Below are 22,620 nucleotides of genomic sequence, written 5' to 3'. Positions count from 1 at the left end.
ACACACACACATACATAAACACACACATATACATATAATGTATACAAAAAAAAATACCTCTCTTCCTCTCTTCATTCCCTGCTGCTTCAGTCGGGCCACGGCTGCAGTGAGTGTTACTATGGCCAAGGGCAGGAAAGCGGAGGGCTTGCTCCCTGCCCACAGACAGCGCTGACACAGCAATATCAGCGTGTTCCCGCCTGCAGCCACACATGCGTTGCAGTGTTCACATGTGATGAGCGCTGCGTGCCTCTACGCGCGACTCATAATGAACAGCCAGGGCAGGCATCTGCAGAGTGCTCTGAGCCGCCGCTGAGCACACTGCCAGTGTTTACTGCTGGTCTGCAGCAGCTCCGTGGACCGGCCAAAGAACCCCAACGGCCCGGTCCTGAGCCACGGACCGGTGGTTGGGGTCCCCTGCATTATACAATATAGAGTATGCCTATGGGGAGTGCATTATTCTACAAAGGCGTATGAGGAGTTCGTTATACTATATTGAGGCCTATGGGGAGTGCATTATACTATATTGAGAACTATCTGGTGCATTATACTATATGGAGGCTATCTAGGGGGCCATCGTACAGTGTGGAGATTACAGTGACAGGACCATCATACAGTGTTGGAGCCATTAAACAGCTTGGGGACTACTAAGTGGTCAGTATATTGTGTGGGTGGTACTATACAGCGAGTGGTCATTATACTGTGCATAGGGGAGCTGTACAGGGGAGACTCGGGACATTATTAAATGTAAAGTGGCCACTTGTTATAGTGGAACTCAGATTACTGTGACTGTCAAAGGGGCACACAGAGGACATTATTACTTTCTAGGGGGCAAAATGTGGACACTTTTCTAGGGCACTTGCACACGGCATTACTATAGTCTAGATGTTTTCTTTACCATCTAGAGGTCACACAGAACCACACAGGAGGTGCAGTAATAGTGACACATAAGGCAGCAGTGGCTCAGCATTGGGGTATCAGCAGGTTAAAGCGTTTGTGCAGGTTGGGAATAGATGGTGATGAGGCAGGAAATATGAGAAGTGAAATGTGTCTTTGTTGTAATCTCTGTAGCTGAGTCCTGGCTGGAGAAGTTGTCATGTCGGTCTGGGCAAGATGCAAAAGAAGGGAAAAGTGAACGATTCCTTCAGAAAAAACGTCAGCGGTAAGACATTATCTGTAACTCTGCTGTAATCTATTATATGTTCTGTAGGACTGGTATTTCCCACTGGCCATATGGCAGTAATATCAATATTGCACTTTATATAGAGATTATTTTCAGTAACAGCGCGGTCATCTGCTGAGGTTCTCCTACATCCACTATTAGGGTGCATCATACAGTTGTAATCAAGGTTACCTGGTTAGGGGCCCACTCAGAAGTTTCACTCCCCCTTAACCAAAACCCCGAGCTACGCCTCTGAAAAGGTTCACCTCATCTTCCATCTACAGAGAACATCCATTGGTGGATAGTTCAGTAATGAGTATGTGAATGATGTGGTTTCAGTGCTCCGTAGACACAATCTTTTACCAAACAGAACAATCAGCTCCCATAGCACGAGCTACTTTACATGTACAAATGTAGCAAGTGTCATCTGTATAGGGGACAACCACATCCATTTGTGTAACACCCACAGTGCCTGCACTATCTTCTGTACAGAGTAAAGACAGAAACAAACATTTTCGGGCCAATATACCATGACGGCACCAAAAATCATGAAGAGATCCAGTATGAGAATAAAATATCAAATTTTACTGAAAAAAAACATTAAAAATACTATAAAATTATTTCAATTCTTTCCTTTCATTTTTTCTTTTTCTTCCCTTTTTTGCTGCGTGGAATATTTGTATTGGAATTTCCCTGTGGTTATTATAATTATTGATATAGGGTATTAGTTTTTTCTGTGACTATTCCACTCCTTCTTGTGACTATCTTTGCACCATAAACACTATTGAATATACAGTATAACATTATATAATTATCACATACATTGTAAAGGAATAAAAATTAATTCCGAGTCATACTGCGGTTCTAGTTATTTTTATTATAATTGCACTATAGGAACTTTTGCACTTTAATAATTATAATATATTATTCCTTTAATAAAATCATTATATATGAAATTTATAAACCTCTTTTTTTAGTAATTTTATTATGCACAATTTTTTTGTGATCACTGTATTTCGAACACTAGGTGCGCCTGCACAGTTTAGGCATTGGTGTTCGCTTTCGTGAGTGCTCCACACTTAGACCTCTTGCATGTCAGCTTGGAGTCCAAGGGAGCGCATCATTAGGAAGCAATTCATACATCAGTGCAGATCTGGGCATATGCCATAAGAGGTGTTTCGTGGCGTCACAGATAGTTCACGCCTTCATTACCTTATGATGCTCTCTGATTGGTTCCCGGGTATATTTAAACACACAGGGCCCACCGCATAGACACGCCCCCGGAAAAAGCTAGTGCGAAACACGTGTTGGAGCGAAGGAGGTCGCATCATTCACATTCACCAGAGACCTGGCTTCAGCGTTTTCATAGGTTTTACCCTTTTTTCCTTTATGTTGAACCTTTGTGGATTTATGCAGCAATCCTCTAGTACTTTCTCAGCCGTTATATTATTTAATTGTGCTGACATTGAGGTCATGAGGTCATTTATTTTTATCTGCTGCATATATTAGACTGGGTTACCGTCATTCAGGTTCAATTTAATGTGGGTTTCCATTACATTCAGAGTGAGTTTTGCCTGTAGTGTTGTCACAGATTATTTCCACACAGTATTTTTTGAACCTTAATGTTGAACCTTTGATGCTTTATGCAGCAATCCTCTAGCACTTTTTCAGCTGTGATACTATTCAATCTTGCTGATATTTGTCAGGAACACCGCACTGAACTTGCTCACTGAGCCAGTGCGCATGTCCTGATTAAAGCAAACTGTGCTCAAAGATACCTGTGGAGCGGGCAGCAGCCGAGTAGGTGCATACTTCAGAACCGCAGGACCTGAAGCATGTGACTGCTGGGGGCGTGGCCTAAGCTCCAGAGAGCTAGGAGCTGCAAGAGAACTCCTAGCAGTGTAACTGTGAGACAAAGTTACCAAGGGGCATAGACAGGGAGGATAGTCAGGACGTAGCCAATGAGTCATACACAGAGATAGCTGTGAGGTACAAGTGGGGCGAGCAGAGAGTAGTCAGATAACAGGCAACGAGTCATACACAGAGAGGGTAGCACAGTACAGAATCAACAGGCAAACTCACAACGGGGAACAGAACCGGGTCAGAACCATATAAACAAGCTATAACAACGAACAGGCACACGGAGGTCACCACACTCGGCCAAAGGCAAAAGTATAACTGACAGGGATTGGAGCTTCCCAGGGGCTTAAGAGGCTCTCCCAGAACCAAAAAGAGGCCACAATCATTAACCCGAGGTGTGCAGGTCAAAACCTGCACTGAGCTCCAGACATTAACCCCTGACGTGCAGCTCAAAAACCTGCACTGGGATCATGACAATATTGAGGTCATTTATTTTAACCTGCAGCATATATTAGATCGGGCCATGACCTTTCAGGTGCAATTTAATGTGGGTTTCTAGTACTACACTGTATTTTTCAAACAATGTAGAATTGATCTTCAGCTCACCTGGTTCAGCCTGCCCAGTCCTCCTTTCCATAATCTCGGTGCACGGAGTGGATCCATCCCCATCTGGGAGAAATGCTCAATGAAAAAAAGTTTTTTATGGTTCCAGCACACGATGTGAAAAAATTAAGAAAAGCCTTTATTTAATCCATAATTAAAAAATGCAATTCCAATGATGATAAAAGCATGTGTAGGCTTACGCGTTTCGGATCATATTTGACCCTTAATCATAGCATAAAATACTGAATAAATGTTGCACTTATCAAGGAAAAGCAACCAGAGAAGGCTGCCTTGGGTAACACCCACCAAAATTGCATTGGAAAAAAATTGGAATTGCATTTTTTAATTATGGATTAAATAAAGGCTTTTCTTAATTTTTTCACATCGTGTGCTGGAACCATAAAAAACTTTTTTACACTGTAATTTTGTATTTTTTTCAGCCACGATATATTCAGTTATTTTGACACTGAGGTTATTTAATTAAGTTACATATATCGGGCCTGATTTATATTCAATATATTTTTTAATACTGTGGTGGGAATATTCTCTACATTTATAGAGATTATACTCTTGTTGGTAATTATTTATAACTAGATTATGGCCCGATGCTATCGCATCAGGAGGATACGATAGCATCACACCTCTTGCCATGTTAACCCTCAACACACACACTCCTCTCACCTTTCACCATCTCCACTCACTCCTTCACTCCACATACGACCCCTTCTCTCACTCCGTCTCTCATACTCATGCCGTCATCACCGCTGCTCCACGATCCCCGACATCTTCTTGCGCCGGCGCCATCCTGGATCCAGACGTTGTCCACGCCGGCGACATGTTCTTGCGGCGACGCCATCTTGAGTATCGTGAAATCCCGCGATAGTCAAGATGGCTTCGCCGGAAGAACATGTCGCCGGCATGGACGACGTCGGGATCCAAAATGGCGTCGGCGAAATCTCGCGAGTTTTCGCCGATGCCATTTTGGATCCCGACGTCGTCCTCGCCGGCGACATATTCTTGCGGCGACGCCATCTTGAGTATCGCGGGATTTCGCCGATCCAAAATAGCGTCGCCGCAGAAACATGTCGCTGGCGTGGATGCCATCGGGATCCAAAATGGCGTCGGCGAAATCTCGCGAGATTTCGCCGACGCCATTTTGGATCCCGACGTCCTCCATGCCGGCGACAGGTTCTTGCGGCAACGCCATCTTGACTATCGCGGGATTTCGCCGATCCAAAATAGCGTCGCCGCAGGAACATGTCGCTGGCGTGGATGCCGTCGGGATCCAAAATGGCGTCGGCGAAATCTCGCGAGATTTCGCCGACGCCATTTTGGATCCCGAAGTCCTCCACGCTGGCGACATGTTCTTGCGGCGACACCATCTTGACTATCGCGGGATTTCGCCGATCCAAAATGGCGTCGCCGCAAGAACATGTCGCCGGCGTGGAGGACGTCTGGATCCAGGATGGCGCCGGCGGAAGAAGATGTCGGGGAACGGGGATCAGCGGCGATGACGGCGTGAGTATGAGAGACAAAGTGAGAGAAAGGGTCGTATGTGGAGTGAAAGAGTGAGTGGACGTGAGTGGAGATGGTGAAAGGTGAGAGGAGTGTGTGTGTTGAGGGTTAACATGGAAAGAGGTGTGAGGTGACGTCACCGGTTACAACTGGACGGAAGTTGTTACAACCGGAAGCTGCTTAGGGCAATTATTATTATAGATTACTTATGTGCAAGGATTCACATTTGTCTGTGTCACTATAATAAAGGCATGAATGTTTTGAGCGCATTTTTGTAATTTCATAGTAGTTTTAATGTTTTTTCAATAAAATTTGATATTTTATTCTCATACTGGATCTCTTCATGATTTTAGGTGCCGTCATGGTATATTGGCCCGAAAATGTTTGTTTCTGATATTTTGAAGTGCCACAATATATGTGGTCTTTGGACTAATTTCAAGTATATTTAGAGTAAAGACAGAGTAAAGGTGAAGCTGCCTATGAAAATAGTGCTGTTACATCAGCGTAACAGAGACCTGCCACGACCTGCTCATTGTAAGCTGAAGACCACCTATAAGGAGAAGGTAGCAATTACTGTTATGGGCCCAAACAAGGCTTCTCCCAATAAAGCCCCTCATTCATTGGTTGTCAGCCAAACGATGATTCAGCTATGTTGTCCAGTTCTCTTAAAGGAAATCTGTCACCTATTTTTTCGTATACAAGATGCGGCCACCGCCATCAGGGGCTCATCTACAGCATTCTGTAATGCTGAAGTTAAGCCACCGATGTAACATGAAAGAGAAGAAAAATCAGTTATATTATACTCACCCAGAGGTGGTCCGGTCCGGGTCCGATGGGTGTCGCGGTCTGGTCCGGCAACTCCGATCTTCTAGCGATGACGTCCTCTTCTTTGCTTCCAGTCGCAGCTCCGGTGCAGGCGCACTGCTCTGCCCTGTTGAGGGCAGAGCAGAGAACTGCAGTGCGCAGGCGCCGTGAGAGGTCAGAGAGGTCCGGCGCCTGCAGAGCAGTGCGCCTGCGCCAGAAACGCGACGGGAAGCAAAGACGAGGATGTCATTGCTAGAAGATGGGAGGCACTGGACCGGACCACGACACCCATAGGACCCGGACCGCCCCTGGGTGAGTATAATATAACTTGTTTTTCTTTTCTTTCAGGTTACATCGGGGGCTTATCTACAGCATTACAGAATGCTGTAGATAAGCCCCTGATGGCGGTGGCCGCATCTTATATACGAAAAAATAGGTGACAGATTCCTTTTAAGTTGTTCATCTTTCAATGTTGTCTTTCTTATTTGATAAAGACAATGAATATGAATAATTGTACCTAGTAGAATAATTATCACACAGTGGCAGGAAGGTCTTCTAAAGGCCAATTTAGACAGCATGCTCTTGACCCGATAACAAGCGTTGATGTACTGTTTAAGTCGATCAGAACTCGTTTACAGACTCAATCTCATGATTTACTAAATACTGCATAGGGAAGAATGATTGTAAAATGTCATCATTCTGACCCATTTAAGATGCACTCCTCCTCCCATCAAAGTTTTTATCCTCTTAATATATTACAGTCATATTATATAGCACTGTGTATTTACAATTGCTAATTTTTCCTTTCTACCTAGTTAATTATTCTCTTTTTCATTAGATTTATGACATCAAGTTATTAAATACTGACTAGCTGAATCCTTCTAAGCTCTATGTAGAAACAGGAGGTCAATTTTCTTTGTATGAGTCATTAGTAACTGGAAAAGTCAATGACAAGGAGGAGGAACGGAGCAGCTGTGTCAGGAATTACAGAGGGGGATGATCAGTGCAGAGAAAAAAAATTCCTGTTTCTACATAGAGCTGAGAAAAGAGAAGAATTAGCTAGGTAGAAAGGCAAAATGAGCAATTGCAAGTACACAGTGCTGTATAATATGATGTTTGCAATGTATTAAGAGGATAAAAACTTTAATGGGAGGGCTTCTTTAACAATGATGTTGTTGGAAGCACATTTTTAGATGATTCTTGTGCCCTTCTAACCAATATGACCACCGGACAACTGAGTGTGTTGCTCATTTGTGTGATGATCGGCATCATGTTTACTGGTTTGTGTGGTGATCGGCATCATGTTTACACCAGACAATAAATGGAAACAAATGTTCTTGTCATACTCATTGGCTGAGCTAAATGGCTTTAAAGAGATCCTGTCACCACATCAGCAGTGGGCAGTTTCTGCTCTTATTTTATTTCTGCTAGACCTCTGAGTAATCAGTTTTTTTTTATATCTGCATTACAGTTCCAGAGTTATGGGTCTTTTACTTAGCGCTATTTTTTCTGGTCCGTTTTTCTGTTCCAAGGGGGCGTGTCTCACAGGGTAATAATGCAAAGCAACCTAAAGACGCACCCCCAGGGGATCCTTCAGCCACACTCCCTTCATATAAACCTTTAAAATTAACACTAAATGAAAAGACATATATATCTGGAACTGTATGGAGGTTAAAACAAAGGAATACTCATGACTCCATGAGAGTAAAAACTGGCCACTTTTGATATGGTGACGGGTCTTCTTTAACCCTGATGTGCATGAAAGAAGTTTTCTCGCCAAAGACTTATATGGCACATGATCTATCAAATTCCACCTTTAGCAGCCACACTTATCAAGAGAATAGGGGTCCGATCCCCTCCTCCACTGTGTCAATCGATATAGGAGACTGAATGGAGGGAAGAAGTCACTGCACATTTCTATTGAAGTCTGTGTCATGGAAGCAGACACGAGCTTGGATATGCCATAAATATCTTTGGTAGATGAACCCCTCCTTGCAGACCTTACCATCTTGCATTCCTGGAACACAGGTCTACAGTAATATTCTGGACACGCAGAACTGTATAAATGCCAGTCTAGCAGATGGCACAGCCACTTACCTTTCATAAGGTCATAGGCACGATTTATGTCAAATTTCCGGGCCCGAATGAAACGCAGAAAAAAGAAATCATCATTCCCCACCACCTTCTCTGCCACTCTCCTGGAGAGGTCATCACCAGTGGTCGCCTTCTCCTGCACTAGGTCTCGCAGTTCCTTTACTGCAGATTCTCGCTTCTCAGCTGTCTCATTTAATTCATCTTTAGCCTACAAATGTGGAAAAACGTAATATTACACATTCCATAATACTTCATGGCTATGTTTTTGTATACATGAAAGAACTGAAGGTTTCCATGTATAAGTACATAAGGCCTGATATATGAAAGCTGCGTCAAGTTTATAGGCTTGTTTCTCAGGTTCATCAAAGTTCAGATGGAAAGATGAAACCTTGCCTGGTTTCTATGGATGATAGGGAATATTTTCCTTAATGTTGAGGTATTGTTACTGGGTCGCCCTCCCAGGGCTGGCGGGGTACTCGGTACCGGGCCCGATGGGCTTCAATGGGAGATGTCACGGTAACTGGGACCCGGCCCGTGGCCCTGGGCGCCCATTGTAAAATGGGAAAGTTCAGTGTGATTAAAGTTTATGAATGATTGTTTCGTGACGCCACCTGTGGTATTCAGCAATGAAGATGTTAAGCCGACGCTGCAGACAGATCCTCTGGGACAGATGTTGTGGTACAGCAATGATGGTGTAGCCCTCCACAGGCAGGGCTGTAGTCCCAGGGCAGTGGAGATGAAGAGATAGGGGAGAGACGTGGATGGTGCAGGGCCAGACACAAGGATGTAGCAGTGCTGGGTGTGTTGACGCAGGAATAAGTGGAGGACACTAGGGCATGTAGTTCCAAAGCTTTACTCACAGTCTGTTGCGGGTACAGGTGCCCGCCTTGGTGCCATGTCCTCCGGGTCAGGAGGTCAGCCAACTTCCAGGCAAGATGAAGTACTCCTCTCCAACACTCCGCCACCATATGTGCCTTTTCTGAACGTCTCCCTTTTGTGCCTATAGTGAAGTACTCACAGTACTGAGTTACACTGGAGTTCCTCCTGTCAGATGTTCCTATGAACTCTACTTGTACGGCAGACAGCTGTAGCCTGCTTCGGGGACTCCTTGTTACTAAGTCCCGGCTCACTCACGTTGCTGTTGTGCCCCCAAGTCTTGTGTGGGAATAAAGTGGTGACAACTTCTATTCCTCCGGTGTCTGCTGCAGGACCATTAGTATCCATACAACCTCGGGGACCGGACCCCGGCCTTGCGCTGTGAACTTGGGAAGGGTTCTGCTCTAACCCTAATCCTTAGTCCTCCTCTCTTCACGTTCCGTACTAATCCTTCTTTCTTATGGAGAGAGTCAGGCTTCCTATCAATGTTCCTTTCCTGTGCCAGCGGACCCAGGTCACTGAGGTTGGCTGTAGCACTTCCTTCATCCATCCCACTCAGTGGATCTTCACTCCTCTTCTGACTCTGTCAGATTGCCCAAATCCTAAACTCTTCCCTCTCTTTTGATGCCAACTAAACTCCACCCGCCTCCCAGCACGCTTCATGTTCCAAGCAGGGAGCCACCAAAGGGTGCTTTGCTACACTACTGTGTTGTGTGGGATGCAGGTGTTGGAGGTGTGGTCAGGTGTATCCACCTTACCTGGATGGTGGGGCACCACATCTCAGGAGGAGGTGCAGTACCCCTGTGGCGACTGAACCCTCAGGGGCGCCACATTACCAATTGGTGTTAAAAAAATACTTTACTCACTCAAAATCAATAAAACATTTGTATAGCTTAAAAGAAGCATTTTAATATCTGGGTGGGAAATTCCATGTTTAGGTTGGAGCAGAGAGCATCTCCAAAGATGGGTCTACCAGATGACTTTGACTGCGATACAGGTTCCCATTTTCAGAGACTTATACCTCGTGACTCTCAAAACGACTTCATTCACTTGCATTATGTTGCAATGTAACAGTGGAATACAGCGATCTTTGCCCACATGGCCTGTGTTATGGCCAAAGTCGGCATGTAACCCGGCCTTACGAGTATTGTCTGCACTATAGAAACTGGCCACTCCATGCATTACATGGACAACTTACTGTTTTCAATGGCCACCATGTAATGCTTCATTTCCCCTGTAGTGGCACTGCAGTCTAATTGAACACTAACAAATATGCACGGCCTAAAACAGCCAAGGCCTTTAAATTAATCTGGTCAGTAAATTGTTCATATCGGCATGCAGGGCTTTCAAACAAATACATCAGAGTCTTTATATCTTCTATGTGTTGCAATGTACTTAATGTTTCAATTATTATGCAAACAAGGCATTAAGTACTTTGGGTGTCACAGAGTCTTATCAAGCCAATGTCCCCCAAAGGTTGTTTCCCCCCCCCCCCCCCCCCCGCACATAACAAGCCTCTTTAGCTTGGTTGATATCTCTCTGTCTGTGTGACCTCAGGCACCAGGTAAGGAAAACAGAGAGGGAGCTATCAATCAGGCTAAAGATACTGAGGCTGGACAGGGAAACTGCCTGGGAGGCAGGGGCCAGGGAAGTGCTCTGTCAAGCCTAGAGCACTTAATACCTCATTTGCATATGAATCAAAGTGCCAATTACTGGGGAATGCAGCAATAGATAGAAGATACAAAGGAGTTCATGAATTTACATTTCAAGGTCTGCATGCCCACGTGCACATATGGGCGGTTTCAGGTGGGGGGAGTGCTTGATCTTACTGAGAGCATTTATAAAGTTTCAACGTCATGTAAATATATAATATGCACAATTCAGGAAAAATAGCTTTTGGCTGAACTCTCCGCCTTCTGACAAGGATTAAAGCTGTATGGCTAGTGGCTACCTTTATCCAGTTTCAGGACACATTTTCCTCTTTGACTATTGCATTTCTCCCTGACATCACACCTCATTCAATATCACATTACAGAGAACTTATCAGGAAGAATTTGTACCTAAAAGTAAAGATGTGACTGCATAGGTGCTGACACCTTAGTATATCAATACCATTATAGTAGAAGTCTGCCTTGCCATAGCTGAGAAATCTGCTGTTTAAGTTATATGCAAACTAGCTGCAAGTGCTCTGGGACACATCAAAGCACTTGCAGCTCTCTGGCACTTAGTTCTTATTTTCTGCTCGGCGCCTGGGTCCTGCATTTGATTGACAGTCAGTTAGTCCAGCCTTTGTCATCTGCTGCTTCTTACCGAAATCTTGTGGGAGCGTCAGTGTCAGTGTGCAACACATCTGAGAGGGGAGGCCGATGGCAAAGGCTGGACTAAGCTGTCAGTCTAACGTAGGGGCCGGGGTAACAGCACCTATACAGCCATACCTGTAGGTTTATATAGAAGTTTCTCCAGGCAGATTTCCTCTGCCTCCAGTATCAGGAGAACCTATGGATAAACATGGTGATGTAACTGGAACGCTGTACAGAAAACCACTGTAAACATGTAAACAAGTAATGCAGGGTATTGCTGTGCTCTGGTGGTATGTCCGGACATGGTCATCGCCCTCTAGGTGATATCTCAAACTTACCTTCTGGACTGTGTGTTCTGGAAGCTTGTTACATGGGCCAAACACGGGTCCATGGTCTTTGGTTGTCAGACGCTCTAGCTTGGCACGGAGTGACTGCTCTTCTTCTGAAACAATACGATATGTTCCTGTCTAAAACAAACCACAAGCCACCAGGCCTTACTGAGGACGGATCCCAAATACCGATACCAATTTTATAATAAACATAATAAACAGATAAGGCTTAGGTTTAAAACTATAGTAAACGCAAAAATAGACTTTTACATTTTGTTTACAAAACCTGCAAAAGAGAAAATGAGAAAAACCCTGCTGTAATTAAATAAATAAAAAGCAAAAGTGCATCTAAATCATACAGAGTTCTTAGTAATACTGGATTTGATCAAACATAGCATAAAAGCCGTCCTGAGCTGGAAATTGTATTTAGATGCTTCCCTTGACTGATGTCCAGTGGTTGGGGCACGGTCCTTGTCTGCCCTTATTCACACAGATGTCATCTTTGACACATGATATGGTTTTAAATATTAGACAGTGTAGGACCGCCCTGACCACAGAGTCACCTTGTCGATGGTAGGACGGCTTTTATGCTATGTTTGATCAAATACAGTATTACTAAGAACTCTGTATAATTTAAATGCACCTTTGCTTTTTACTTATTTAATTATAGCAGGGTTTTTTTCATTTTTTCTTTTGTAGGTTTTGTATGCTTTTTGGCCATGTGAACATGCATTTATATGCTGCATGTGTACCAACTCAAACCAAGCTCAATTTTTGTGGGTTTTTTTTACATTTTGTTTTTCTGGGAAAAAAAAAATCATAGTTTCAATTTATACAAATTTGCACTCTCCCAGAAGGAAAGGCCGGGTAAAGGGTCATTAATTACATTAATGACTCACAGTGCAGTCAGATGGCATCAACAAGATCGTTTTCTTTTCATCTTGGGAGACAGCTAACGTACATTCATTGCAAAAAGACTCCATCTGAAACATTTATGCCATCTATATATAAAAATGAGTGTGTGTGTATGTATGTGTGTATCGACGATGATGTCAAAGGTTGCCATGGCGAAGATGTCAATGTTGCCATGGCAACGATGATTTCATAATAGGTTGCCATGGCGACGATGTCAGAATGATTGCCATGGCGAAGATGTCATAATGGGTTGCCATGGCTGCAATGATGTCATAATAGGTTACCATGTTGATAATGATGCCATAATGGTTGCCATGGTGATTATGATGTCATAATAGGTTGCCATAGCGATGATGATGTCATAAAGGTTGCCATGGCAAAGATGATGTCATAATGGTTGCCATGGCTGATTGTTGAACATTGCTATATACAGGGGAAGATATGGGCATGGGACTATGGGATGGCGGATATATATGATGGGTATATGGGCATGGGACTAAGGGATGGCGGATATGTAGGATGGTTAAGGGCACGGGACTATGGGATAGAGGATATGTATGATGGGTATATGGGCACTGCACTATGGGATGGAGGATATGTATGATGGGTATATGGGCACTGCACTATGGGATGGAGGATAATCATTATAATTTGTTATAACTAACCACAGTTAGTTACTATGCCGGGCAACGCCAGGCTCTTCAGCTAGTACTTAAATAAAATGCCATAGATGTCCAATGGACCTGGGTACTACCACTGTGATCTGTATCTATCTCGAGAACTGGGTATTAACATTAACTCCCAATACAAGGTGGCAATGCATGTTCCCAATTATTTCTAGGGGCAAAGACAATCCATACTCCATAGATTCCATAGGACACTGCCTAGAGTTGGTTGTTGCTCCTACTGTATATCCTTTCCCCGTTGGTAGTGTAATCTTATTTCCCCTTCCCTATTGCTAAGAATGCCCAGGAAAACTAATTGAGGGTTTAAGTTTCAGGATCTCTGTTCCCAAATGAATGTATGTGATGTCATACTCCAGTTAAGAAGCCTTGTTTCTATTTTTTTTTTATTTTTGGGGGGATACCAATACCTTAATTACGGATTGAATGTATTTTGAAATACAATTATTCATTTAAAGGCACATTCATATTTCCATATTTCTAAATTGCTCGGGAAACTGATACCTCAAGTTACAAAGAGTCTGTCTGCACAAAATAACTGGGGGGGATACCAATACCTTAATTACGGATTGAATGTATTTTGAAATACAATTATTCATTTAAAGGCACATTCATATTTCCATATTTCTAAATTGCTCGGGAGACTGATACCCCTCAAGTTACAAAGAGTCTGTCTGCACAAAATAACTGTTCAAACCAAGTACAGGCGCTCAGTGCACACTTGGCATAGACAAGCAGTTCAGCGCACCTGCCCATTTACTTGTTTTCCATCTCAAGCCATTTCTGGATCCTGTAAAATCAGAGCTGTCAATCCAGGAGGAGGGGACAGGGATATATGAGAATCATGTAAGTGGGAGGATGAGCTGTATGATGCTAAGTGTGCTATGTACTTGGTTTGAACAGTCATTTGGTGCTGACCGGCTCCCATGAAGAAAAAATACATATCTGATTATGAGCCTGAGTCGACTTACAATGGTCATCCTCCCTTTTTGGGACCGTCATTGCTTTTCTTACCACACAAACCTCCTATATGTAGTAGAATTGTATGGCTAGCTGAAAAAGCATTCACCATATGACCACCTACCCAAAAAGTCCAGTTCTTCACCACACGGGAAGCCATTTTTACCACACAACCAATATTTATTTAGCAATTAAAAACATACAAATCGTAAAAAAACCTCTCTGACCCAACTGACAGAGCACAAGGGGATACTTACAATGTCTGACATTTCACTTCTTCTTTGTCCACGCAAGAAGCTGGGGAAATAATGTAAATGGAAGAAAGTATATAAGATTGTTCCCAGTGAGGATGGCATTTAGTTTTAGTAAATCCAAGGATGGAAATCTGTGGATATTGTGGAACTACAAATATCAGCTGAGTCTCTATGTCTCATAACTGGATATTTCCATGGAATTAGCACTCACAGCTGGAAGTCATTGCATGTGTCCATAGAATAATACAAATCTATAATTACCACATATTGGCCATTTTTATTGGCAGAATGTTATAGAAACAGCCAGTATACTGCATGTAATCAACATTCATATGTGGATGCAGTCAGCAGGCAGGTGTCAGGAAGACATCTACCTCATCTATCTGTGGACAGAGAAGTGACAACTGCTCATTATAATTCTGGTGTAGATCATCGGTTGTCACTCTTCACCGGATCTCCAATGGGGCATTTAAAAGTGACAGTATTCATTCATGCACTAATAATACCCATATATATATCCTAGATTTCTCAGAACACATCATATTATAAGATCTATTTACTGCGCTACCATATCTGCAGGAAAAGATGTAGCTGCACATAGTAGCCAATATAACAAGTTCAGGGGTAAAGAAAAGTCCTCAAAATGTCAGCCCTACTAAAATGCTTCATTGTCTTGATAATTTGAGAACTTATGCCAAAACCCATTCTCTTTTTCTCAGTAAAACGCATGTGAGCTGCTTCGGTTTTTATATTCGCTCTTTCAGTCCGCTTACCATCCATCTGCCCCAAGACCATTGGGCTCAGTGTGGCTTCATAATGCAGCTCTAGCCTACGGCGGGGATACAAAGTCTACGTAAGTCTTAGAATATAGCGAATGCAGACATAGTGATGAACAAGCTGCATCATAAAGTGGCCACTGATTATTGTAAAAATGTTCCACCAACATCGGACAATATACCCTATAATACCAGTGGTCCCCAACTCCAGTCCTCAAGAGCCACCAACAGGTCAGGTTTTAAGGATTTCCTTAGCATTGACAGGTGGTGCAATTATTGCCTGTGTAGGTGAGCAGGTCTCACCTGTGCAATGTTAAGGGTAATCCTGAAAACATGACCTGTTTGTGGCTCTTGAGGACTGGACTTGGGGAGCACTGCCCTATACTGACCCCACTAACGATTTAACGACAGTTCTCTATAAATGTAATACAGGCACTGTAACTATTCGTATCACTATGCTATAACCCCGGATGGAATGGGCAAACCACATGGAAACAAAGACAATGACAAATAAAGTGAGATATAGTATATACTGTATATATAGTGCACAATCTACCTGGTTCAGCAGAACATAAATTCCACTTTTAATCCTGATTAATAAGCACATTATCTGCAAGCACAAAAGCATCTGTCTCCTGTATCAGTATTAACATTGATAACAAGCACTTTGGAAACTGGTCTCCTAATGATGAAGTGAGAGGGGCACACTTACCGGAGTCAGTACAGCATACCCATCATACTCACCGATGAACAGAGGTAAGTAAGACAGCAAAGTAAGTCAGTGTAGGAAATCTTGAAAAGTTTGGTTTGGATGCATGGATTGTAATCACAATTTTTCTACCCAGGGGACGCCAGCCCAAAGCTTGTATAGTCACCGGGTTGGGATTAGGCGTCACAAGGCAGTACTCAGTCAGGCTTATTAATTAAATCAGTGCAGAACATTCAGGAGATGCCATTAGATGTTACAGAAAATGAGGAGAAAACGTAACTGGCTGAGTGGGGCTTGGCACAATAACCCTTTGGCCGGTTCCCAGGGTGTCCTTTAGTGCTGCAATTACTGAGCTGTGCTGGCAGTTTATCTGGCACAGAATATATTACAAATTCCAGTCGTTGGTATTTAAAATAGCATTTAAAAATGAATGTGAAACAAACAGAAGAATTCACAATACCAGTCCCAATTGATCTACAGCAGAAACCTGAAGTTGTAAGAGCAAAAATGATATTCCCTTAAATCTTCATTGGTATAGATAAACCATGCAGACTTCTATGAGTAAAATTGGGCACATTAGACCTGTAATTGCGCTGCGGAGAGGAATTGGGCAGGTCATATATAATTATTATTACAGAGGTGAAATTTATCTAAAAATGTCATGAACTTTGAGCATTAACTTGAGCACTGATCTGTACAGTATTCGGAAGGAATAGACTGAAGTCATGAATCATCAATCTCCAGGCCTGACATCAATTTTGCTCTTCCAGAGACTGCCTGACATTAAATATATAGTAATGGTGTGCAAAGATAAAGCCCATGCCGTCAGAGCCCTTCCATTTATGATAGTAGAAGGGAGTGGTGCATAGATAGAACACTTTTAATGAACATTATTTACAAAGCTGTTTCATTTATCATTATAGATGCACAAAAACAATAAAAAGAGCAAAAATGAAGTCTTAAGTTGAAGGACAACGCTACCAAAAATTCTGGTTCACTTACCTAAGCTAGTGTCCACACAGTATGGAAATTCCTCCAAAGTCTTTCTCCTGCTTTTTATCGTATTGACTTGCCGTTTATTGCCATTGGACAACCCCCTGCCAATCTGAAATACATGGGTAGGAATAAAAGGGGTCAGGCAGACACTGTGCAATTCAAATGAACTGCATGTCATGCACAGTCAATTGCAGGCAGAACAACAAAAGAGAAGATGGACAACCCTATAAAGTTATGCGATTGGGTGCTGTTGGGTTTATGGACTTATTTTCAACTTCCTGACCAGGCCAAATTTTACAATTCTGTCCATTGTCCCTTTATGTGGTAATAACTCTGGAACACTTCAACAGAGCCCACTGATTCTGAGAATTTTTTTCGTGACATATTGTACTTTATGATAGTGGTAAAATATGTTCAATATTATTTGCGGAAAAATCCAAAATTTGACAAAAATGTTGCAATTTTCAAACTTTTCTTTTACAAGCCCTTATATCAGAGAGTTATGTCACATTTTCCACATGTCTACTTTACATCAGCACAATTTTTGAAACATGATTTTTTTTTGTTAGGAAGTTAGTTTTTATAGCAAAATTTACAAAACTATTTTTTTTAGGAACAACATCACATTTCAAGTGACTTTAAGTGACCTATATGACAGAAAATACTACCCCAGATTAACACCATTCTATAAACTGCACCCCTCAAGGTGCTCAAAATCACATTCAAGTAGTTTATTAAACCTTCAGGTGCTTCACATGGAACAGAAGCAATTTACAAGGAAGAAAGGTACATTTAACTTTTCTTTCACAAAAAATTAATTTTAGACTCATTCTTTTTCATTATCACCAGGTTAAGAGGAGAAAATGGACACCAAAAATTTGTTGTGCAATATATCCTGAGCATGCCGATACCCCATATGTAGGGGAAAACTACTGATTGCTAGCCCAGTCTGGCTCGGAAGGGAAGGAGCACCATTTGACCTTTTGAATGCAAAATTTGCTGGAATTATTAGCGGACACCATACCGCATTTTGAGAGCCCAGATGTGCCTAAACAGTGGAAAACCCCCACAAATGGCCCCTTTTTGGAAACTAGTTCCAAACTTGACCCTTGAGGGGTCAAGGAACTTATCTAGATGTGTGGGGAGCATTTTGAACCTCCAGGTGCTTCACAAAAGTTTATAGCGTTGAGCTGTGAAAATAAAAAAAAAAAATCACATTTGACTTTTTGAATGCAAAATTTGCTGGAATTATTAGAGAACACCATATCATATTTGGAGAGACCAGATGTGCCTAAACAATGCAAACCTCCCATGAGTGACCGCATATTGGAAACTAGACCCCTCAAGGCATTTACTTAGACGTGTGGTGAGCACATTGAACCCACAGGTTCTCCACAGAATTATTCAACTTTTATCTGTGAAAAGGATATCAGAAGAAAATGAACCCCAAATTTGTTGTGCAAAGCTTTTAAGGGAAGAAGCGCCATATTGGAGTTCAAATTTTGTTGAACTGGTTTCAGGGTGCCATGTCACATTGGTAGTGCCCTTGAGGTGCCAGAACAGCAGCACCCCGTATAAGTGACCCCATTTTACAAACTACACCTCTCAATTCATCTAGGGGTGCAGTGATCATATTGACCCAAGCGGTGTTTCTCAGAATTTTATGCCATTGGGCATTGAAGAAAAAATAATTACATTTTTACCACCAAAATTTTGTTTTAGTCCCAGATTTTGCATTTTCACACTGGGAAATAGGTAGAAATGGCACAAAATGTCCCACAATTTCTGTGGAATGTAGAAATACCCCATATCTGGCTGTACAGTACTGCTTAGCTTATGTTTAGCCAAACGGCGAGACTCGGGAGGGATGGAGCACTATTTGCCTCCTGGAGCGCAGATTTTGCTAGAACAGTTTGCAAACTCCATATACAAAGCCCCTATACTCCTTTGGTAAATTAGCTACAGGTGTAGTGATGATTTTGATTCAATGGGTGTCATTATGCCCACCTCATACTTCTGGAGACACGTATTTCATTATAGGAAATCTTCCTCTGCCAGTTCCATCTAAATCACGTAATTCTGAGATTTACACAGAAAACCTGATGAAAGCGCTCAGCGTAGAGCGCAGGGTAAATGTGAGCTGAGCCTTACTGTGATCTATGGGAGGCAGAATGAAAAAATCAACAGCATGTGAAGAACTGGTTTTATTTTTTACTCTGTTCCTTGTGCAGTGTAAGTGTTTAGGCGACTTTATTCTTCTGGTCGGTGCGATTATGATACAAGATTTATATATTTTTTATGGTTGGCCGCTGTCACATACTAAAGATGGCTTTTATTGCACTGAACTACTGAACCCAATTTATTATATATTTTAGGAGTTGGGGTTGGTCTATTTTATACCGACTCCACCAAAATGGACAGTGACTCCCACTTCACGACTCTGACTCCTCAGCCCTGCCTATAACAATAAAAAAAATCCTTATGACGAGTAGAGTTGAGCGATACCGTCCGATACGTCAAAATATCGGATCGGAATGGATCGGCCGATCTTTAAAAAAAGTATCGGTATCGCCGATGCCGATACCGGAAGTCCCATTCAAGTCTATGAGACTTCCAGTATCGGAATTGGAAAAACCCTTTCCTGCCCTTGTACAGCCTCTCGGGGGTCTCTGCCGGCCTGCCGGGGGTCTGTGCCAGCCTGCCGGTGGGCTGTGTGGACTGCCCGGGGTCTGTGCACCCTGTGGGGGTCTGTACCGGCCTGCCGGGGGGCTGTGCCGGCCTGCCGGGGGGGGCTGTGCTGATGTCCGGGGGTCTGTGCAGGCATCGTCCGATGGGACTACAAGTCCCATCGGGCGATGCCTGCTACCATGACAGTGATTGACACATTAGCCAATGATGGGACAGTAGTAGTCCCATCATCCGGCTAATGTGTTAAATGTAAAAAAATAAAATAAAATAAAAAATACTACATACATACATACTACATACATACTACATACATAGTACATATATACTACATATATACTACATGCATGCTACATACATGCTACATGCTACATACATACTACATACATACTACATATATACTACATGCATGCTACATACATACTACATACATACTACATGCTACATACATACTACATATATGCATCATACATACTACATGCTACATACATACTACATATATGCATCATACATACTACATGCTACATACATACTACATATATACTACATGCATGCTACATACATACTACATGCTACATACATACTACATATATACTACATGCATGCTACATACATACTGCATGCTACATACATACTACATGCATGCTACATACATACTACATGCATGCTACATACATACTACATACTACATGCATGCTACATACATACTACATGCTACATACATACCACATATATACTACATACAAGCTACATACATACTACATGCATGCTACATACATACTACATGCTACATACATACTACATGCTACATACATACTACATGCATGCTACATACATACTACATGCATGCTACATACATACTACATGCTACATACATACTACATGCTACATACATACCACATATATACTACATACATACTACATGCATGCTACATACATACTACATGCTACATACATACCACATATATACTACATACATACTACATGCATGCTACATACATACTACATGCTACATACATACTACATGCTACATACATACTACATGCTACATACATACTACATGCTACATACATACTACATATATACTACATGCATGCTACATACATACTACATGCTACATGCATGCTACATACATACTGCATGCTACATACATGCTACATACATACTGCATGCTACATACATACTACATGCATGCTACATACATACTACATGCATGCTACATACATACTACATGCTACATACATACCACATATATACTACATGCATGCTACATACATGCTACATACATACTACATACATACTACATGCATGCTACATACATACTACATGCTACATACATACCACATGCTACATACATACCACATATATACTACATACAAGCTACATACATACTACATGCATGCTACATACATACTACATGCTACATACATACCACATATATACTACATACATACTACATGCATGCTACATACTACATGCTACATGCATGCTACATACATACTACATGCTACATACATACTACATACATACTACATACATACTACATGCATGCTACATACATACTACATGCTACATACATACCACATATATACTACATGCATGCTACATACATGCTACATACATACTACATGCATGCTACATGCATGCTACATACATACCACATATATACTACATACAAGCTACATACATACTACATGCATGCTACATACATACTACATACATACCACATATATACTACATACATACTACATGCATGCTACATACATACTACATGCTACATACATACCACATATATACTACATACATACTACATGCATGCTACATACATACTACATGCTACATACATACTACATATATACTACATGCATGCTACATACATACTACATGCTACATGCATGCTACATACATACTACATGCTACATACATACTACATACATACTACATACATACTACATGCATGCTACATACATACTACATGCTACATACATACCACATATATACTACATGCATGCTACATACATGCTACATGCTACATACATACCACATATATACTACATGCATGCTACATACATGCTACATACATACTACATACATACTACATGCATGCTACATACATACTACATGCTACATACATACCACATATATACTACATACATACTACATACATGCTACATACATGCTACATGCATGCTACATGCATGCTACATACATGCTACATACAATACGTTCATACAATACATGGGATTTCCCACACAGCTTTTACCATAAAGTGAGACTAGGGATTTTTTTTTTTAAGTGGCGGAGGAATACAGTGCGGAAGGATACCTACCTTCCGTCATTGGATTCCTGCAGCCCGTAGAGAGCGGCAGCATCAGCTGATGCTGCAGTTCTCTACCCAAGATCGTCGTGGGACACACTCGTGGACTGCTTCGGATCATGGGTGAGTATTTTTGTGGTTTGTTATGTTAATATTTATTCCGTAGACGACAATGGCTTCGGGGAACAATGTGACAAGTATTGGTAAGTATGTTACTCTATGTTATATGTACTGTATGTCTATGTATGTATTGTATGAATGTATTGTATGTAGCATGTATGTAGCATGTATGTAGTATGTATGTAGTATATATGGTATGTATGTAGCATGTAGTATGTATGTAGCATGTATGTAGCATGCATGTAGTATATATGTGGTATGTATGTAGCATGTAGTATGTATGTAGTATGTATGTAGTATGTATGTAGCATGCATGTAGTATATATGTAGTATGTATGTAGCATGTAGTATGTATGTAGCATGCATGTAGTATATATGTGGTATGTATGTAGCATGTAGCATGCATGTAGTATGTATGTAGCATGTATGTAGTATATATTTTTTTTTTTTTTAAACATTTAACACATTAGCCGGATGATGGGACTACTACTGTCCCATCATTGGCTAATGTGTCAATCACTGTCATGGTAGCAGGCATCGCCCGATGGGACTTGTAGTCCCATCGGATGATGCCTGCACAGACCCCCGGACATCAGCAAGGCCCCCCGGCAGGCCGGCACAGCCCCCCGGCAGGCCGGTACAGACCCCCACAGGGTGCACAGACC

The 22,620-nt window shown here is 41.9% G+C and overlaps 1 protein-coding gene across 1 annotated transcript in view; it reads right to left on the bottom strand.

The window, feature by feature from the left end:
* RLBP1 (retinaldehyde binding protein 1) overlaps positions 1–16,084 on the bottom strand; it is a 106,312-nt gene extending 90,228 nt beyond the window's left edge. The window contains 4 exon segments of the mRNA XM_073568702.1: positions 8,039–8,243; positions 11,550–11,678; positions 14,356–14,395; positions 15,873–16,084. Of these exon segments, the coding sequence (XP_073424803.1) occupies positions 8,039–8,243; positions 11,550–11,678; positions 14,356–14,395; positions 15,873–16,084 (586 nt within the window).
* Positions 16,085–22,620: the final 6,536 nt, after the last annotated feature.

The sequence above is a fragment of the Dendrobates tinctorius genome, unplaced genomic scaffold (assembly GCF_039654945.1).
Source record: "Dendrobates tinctorius isolate UK_male_01 unplaced genomic scaffold, ASM3965494v1 ptg000022l, whole genome shotgun sequence".
Taxonomy (NCBI): domain Eukaryota; kingdom Metazoa; phylum Chordata; class Amphibia; order Anura; family Dendrobatidae; genus Dendrobates; species Dendrobates tinctorius.
This window is presented reverse-complemented; position numbering and strand designations above follow the sequence as displayed.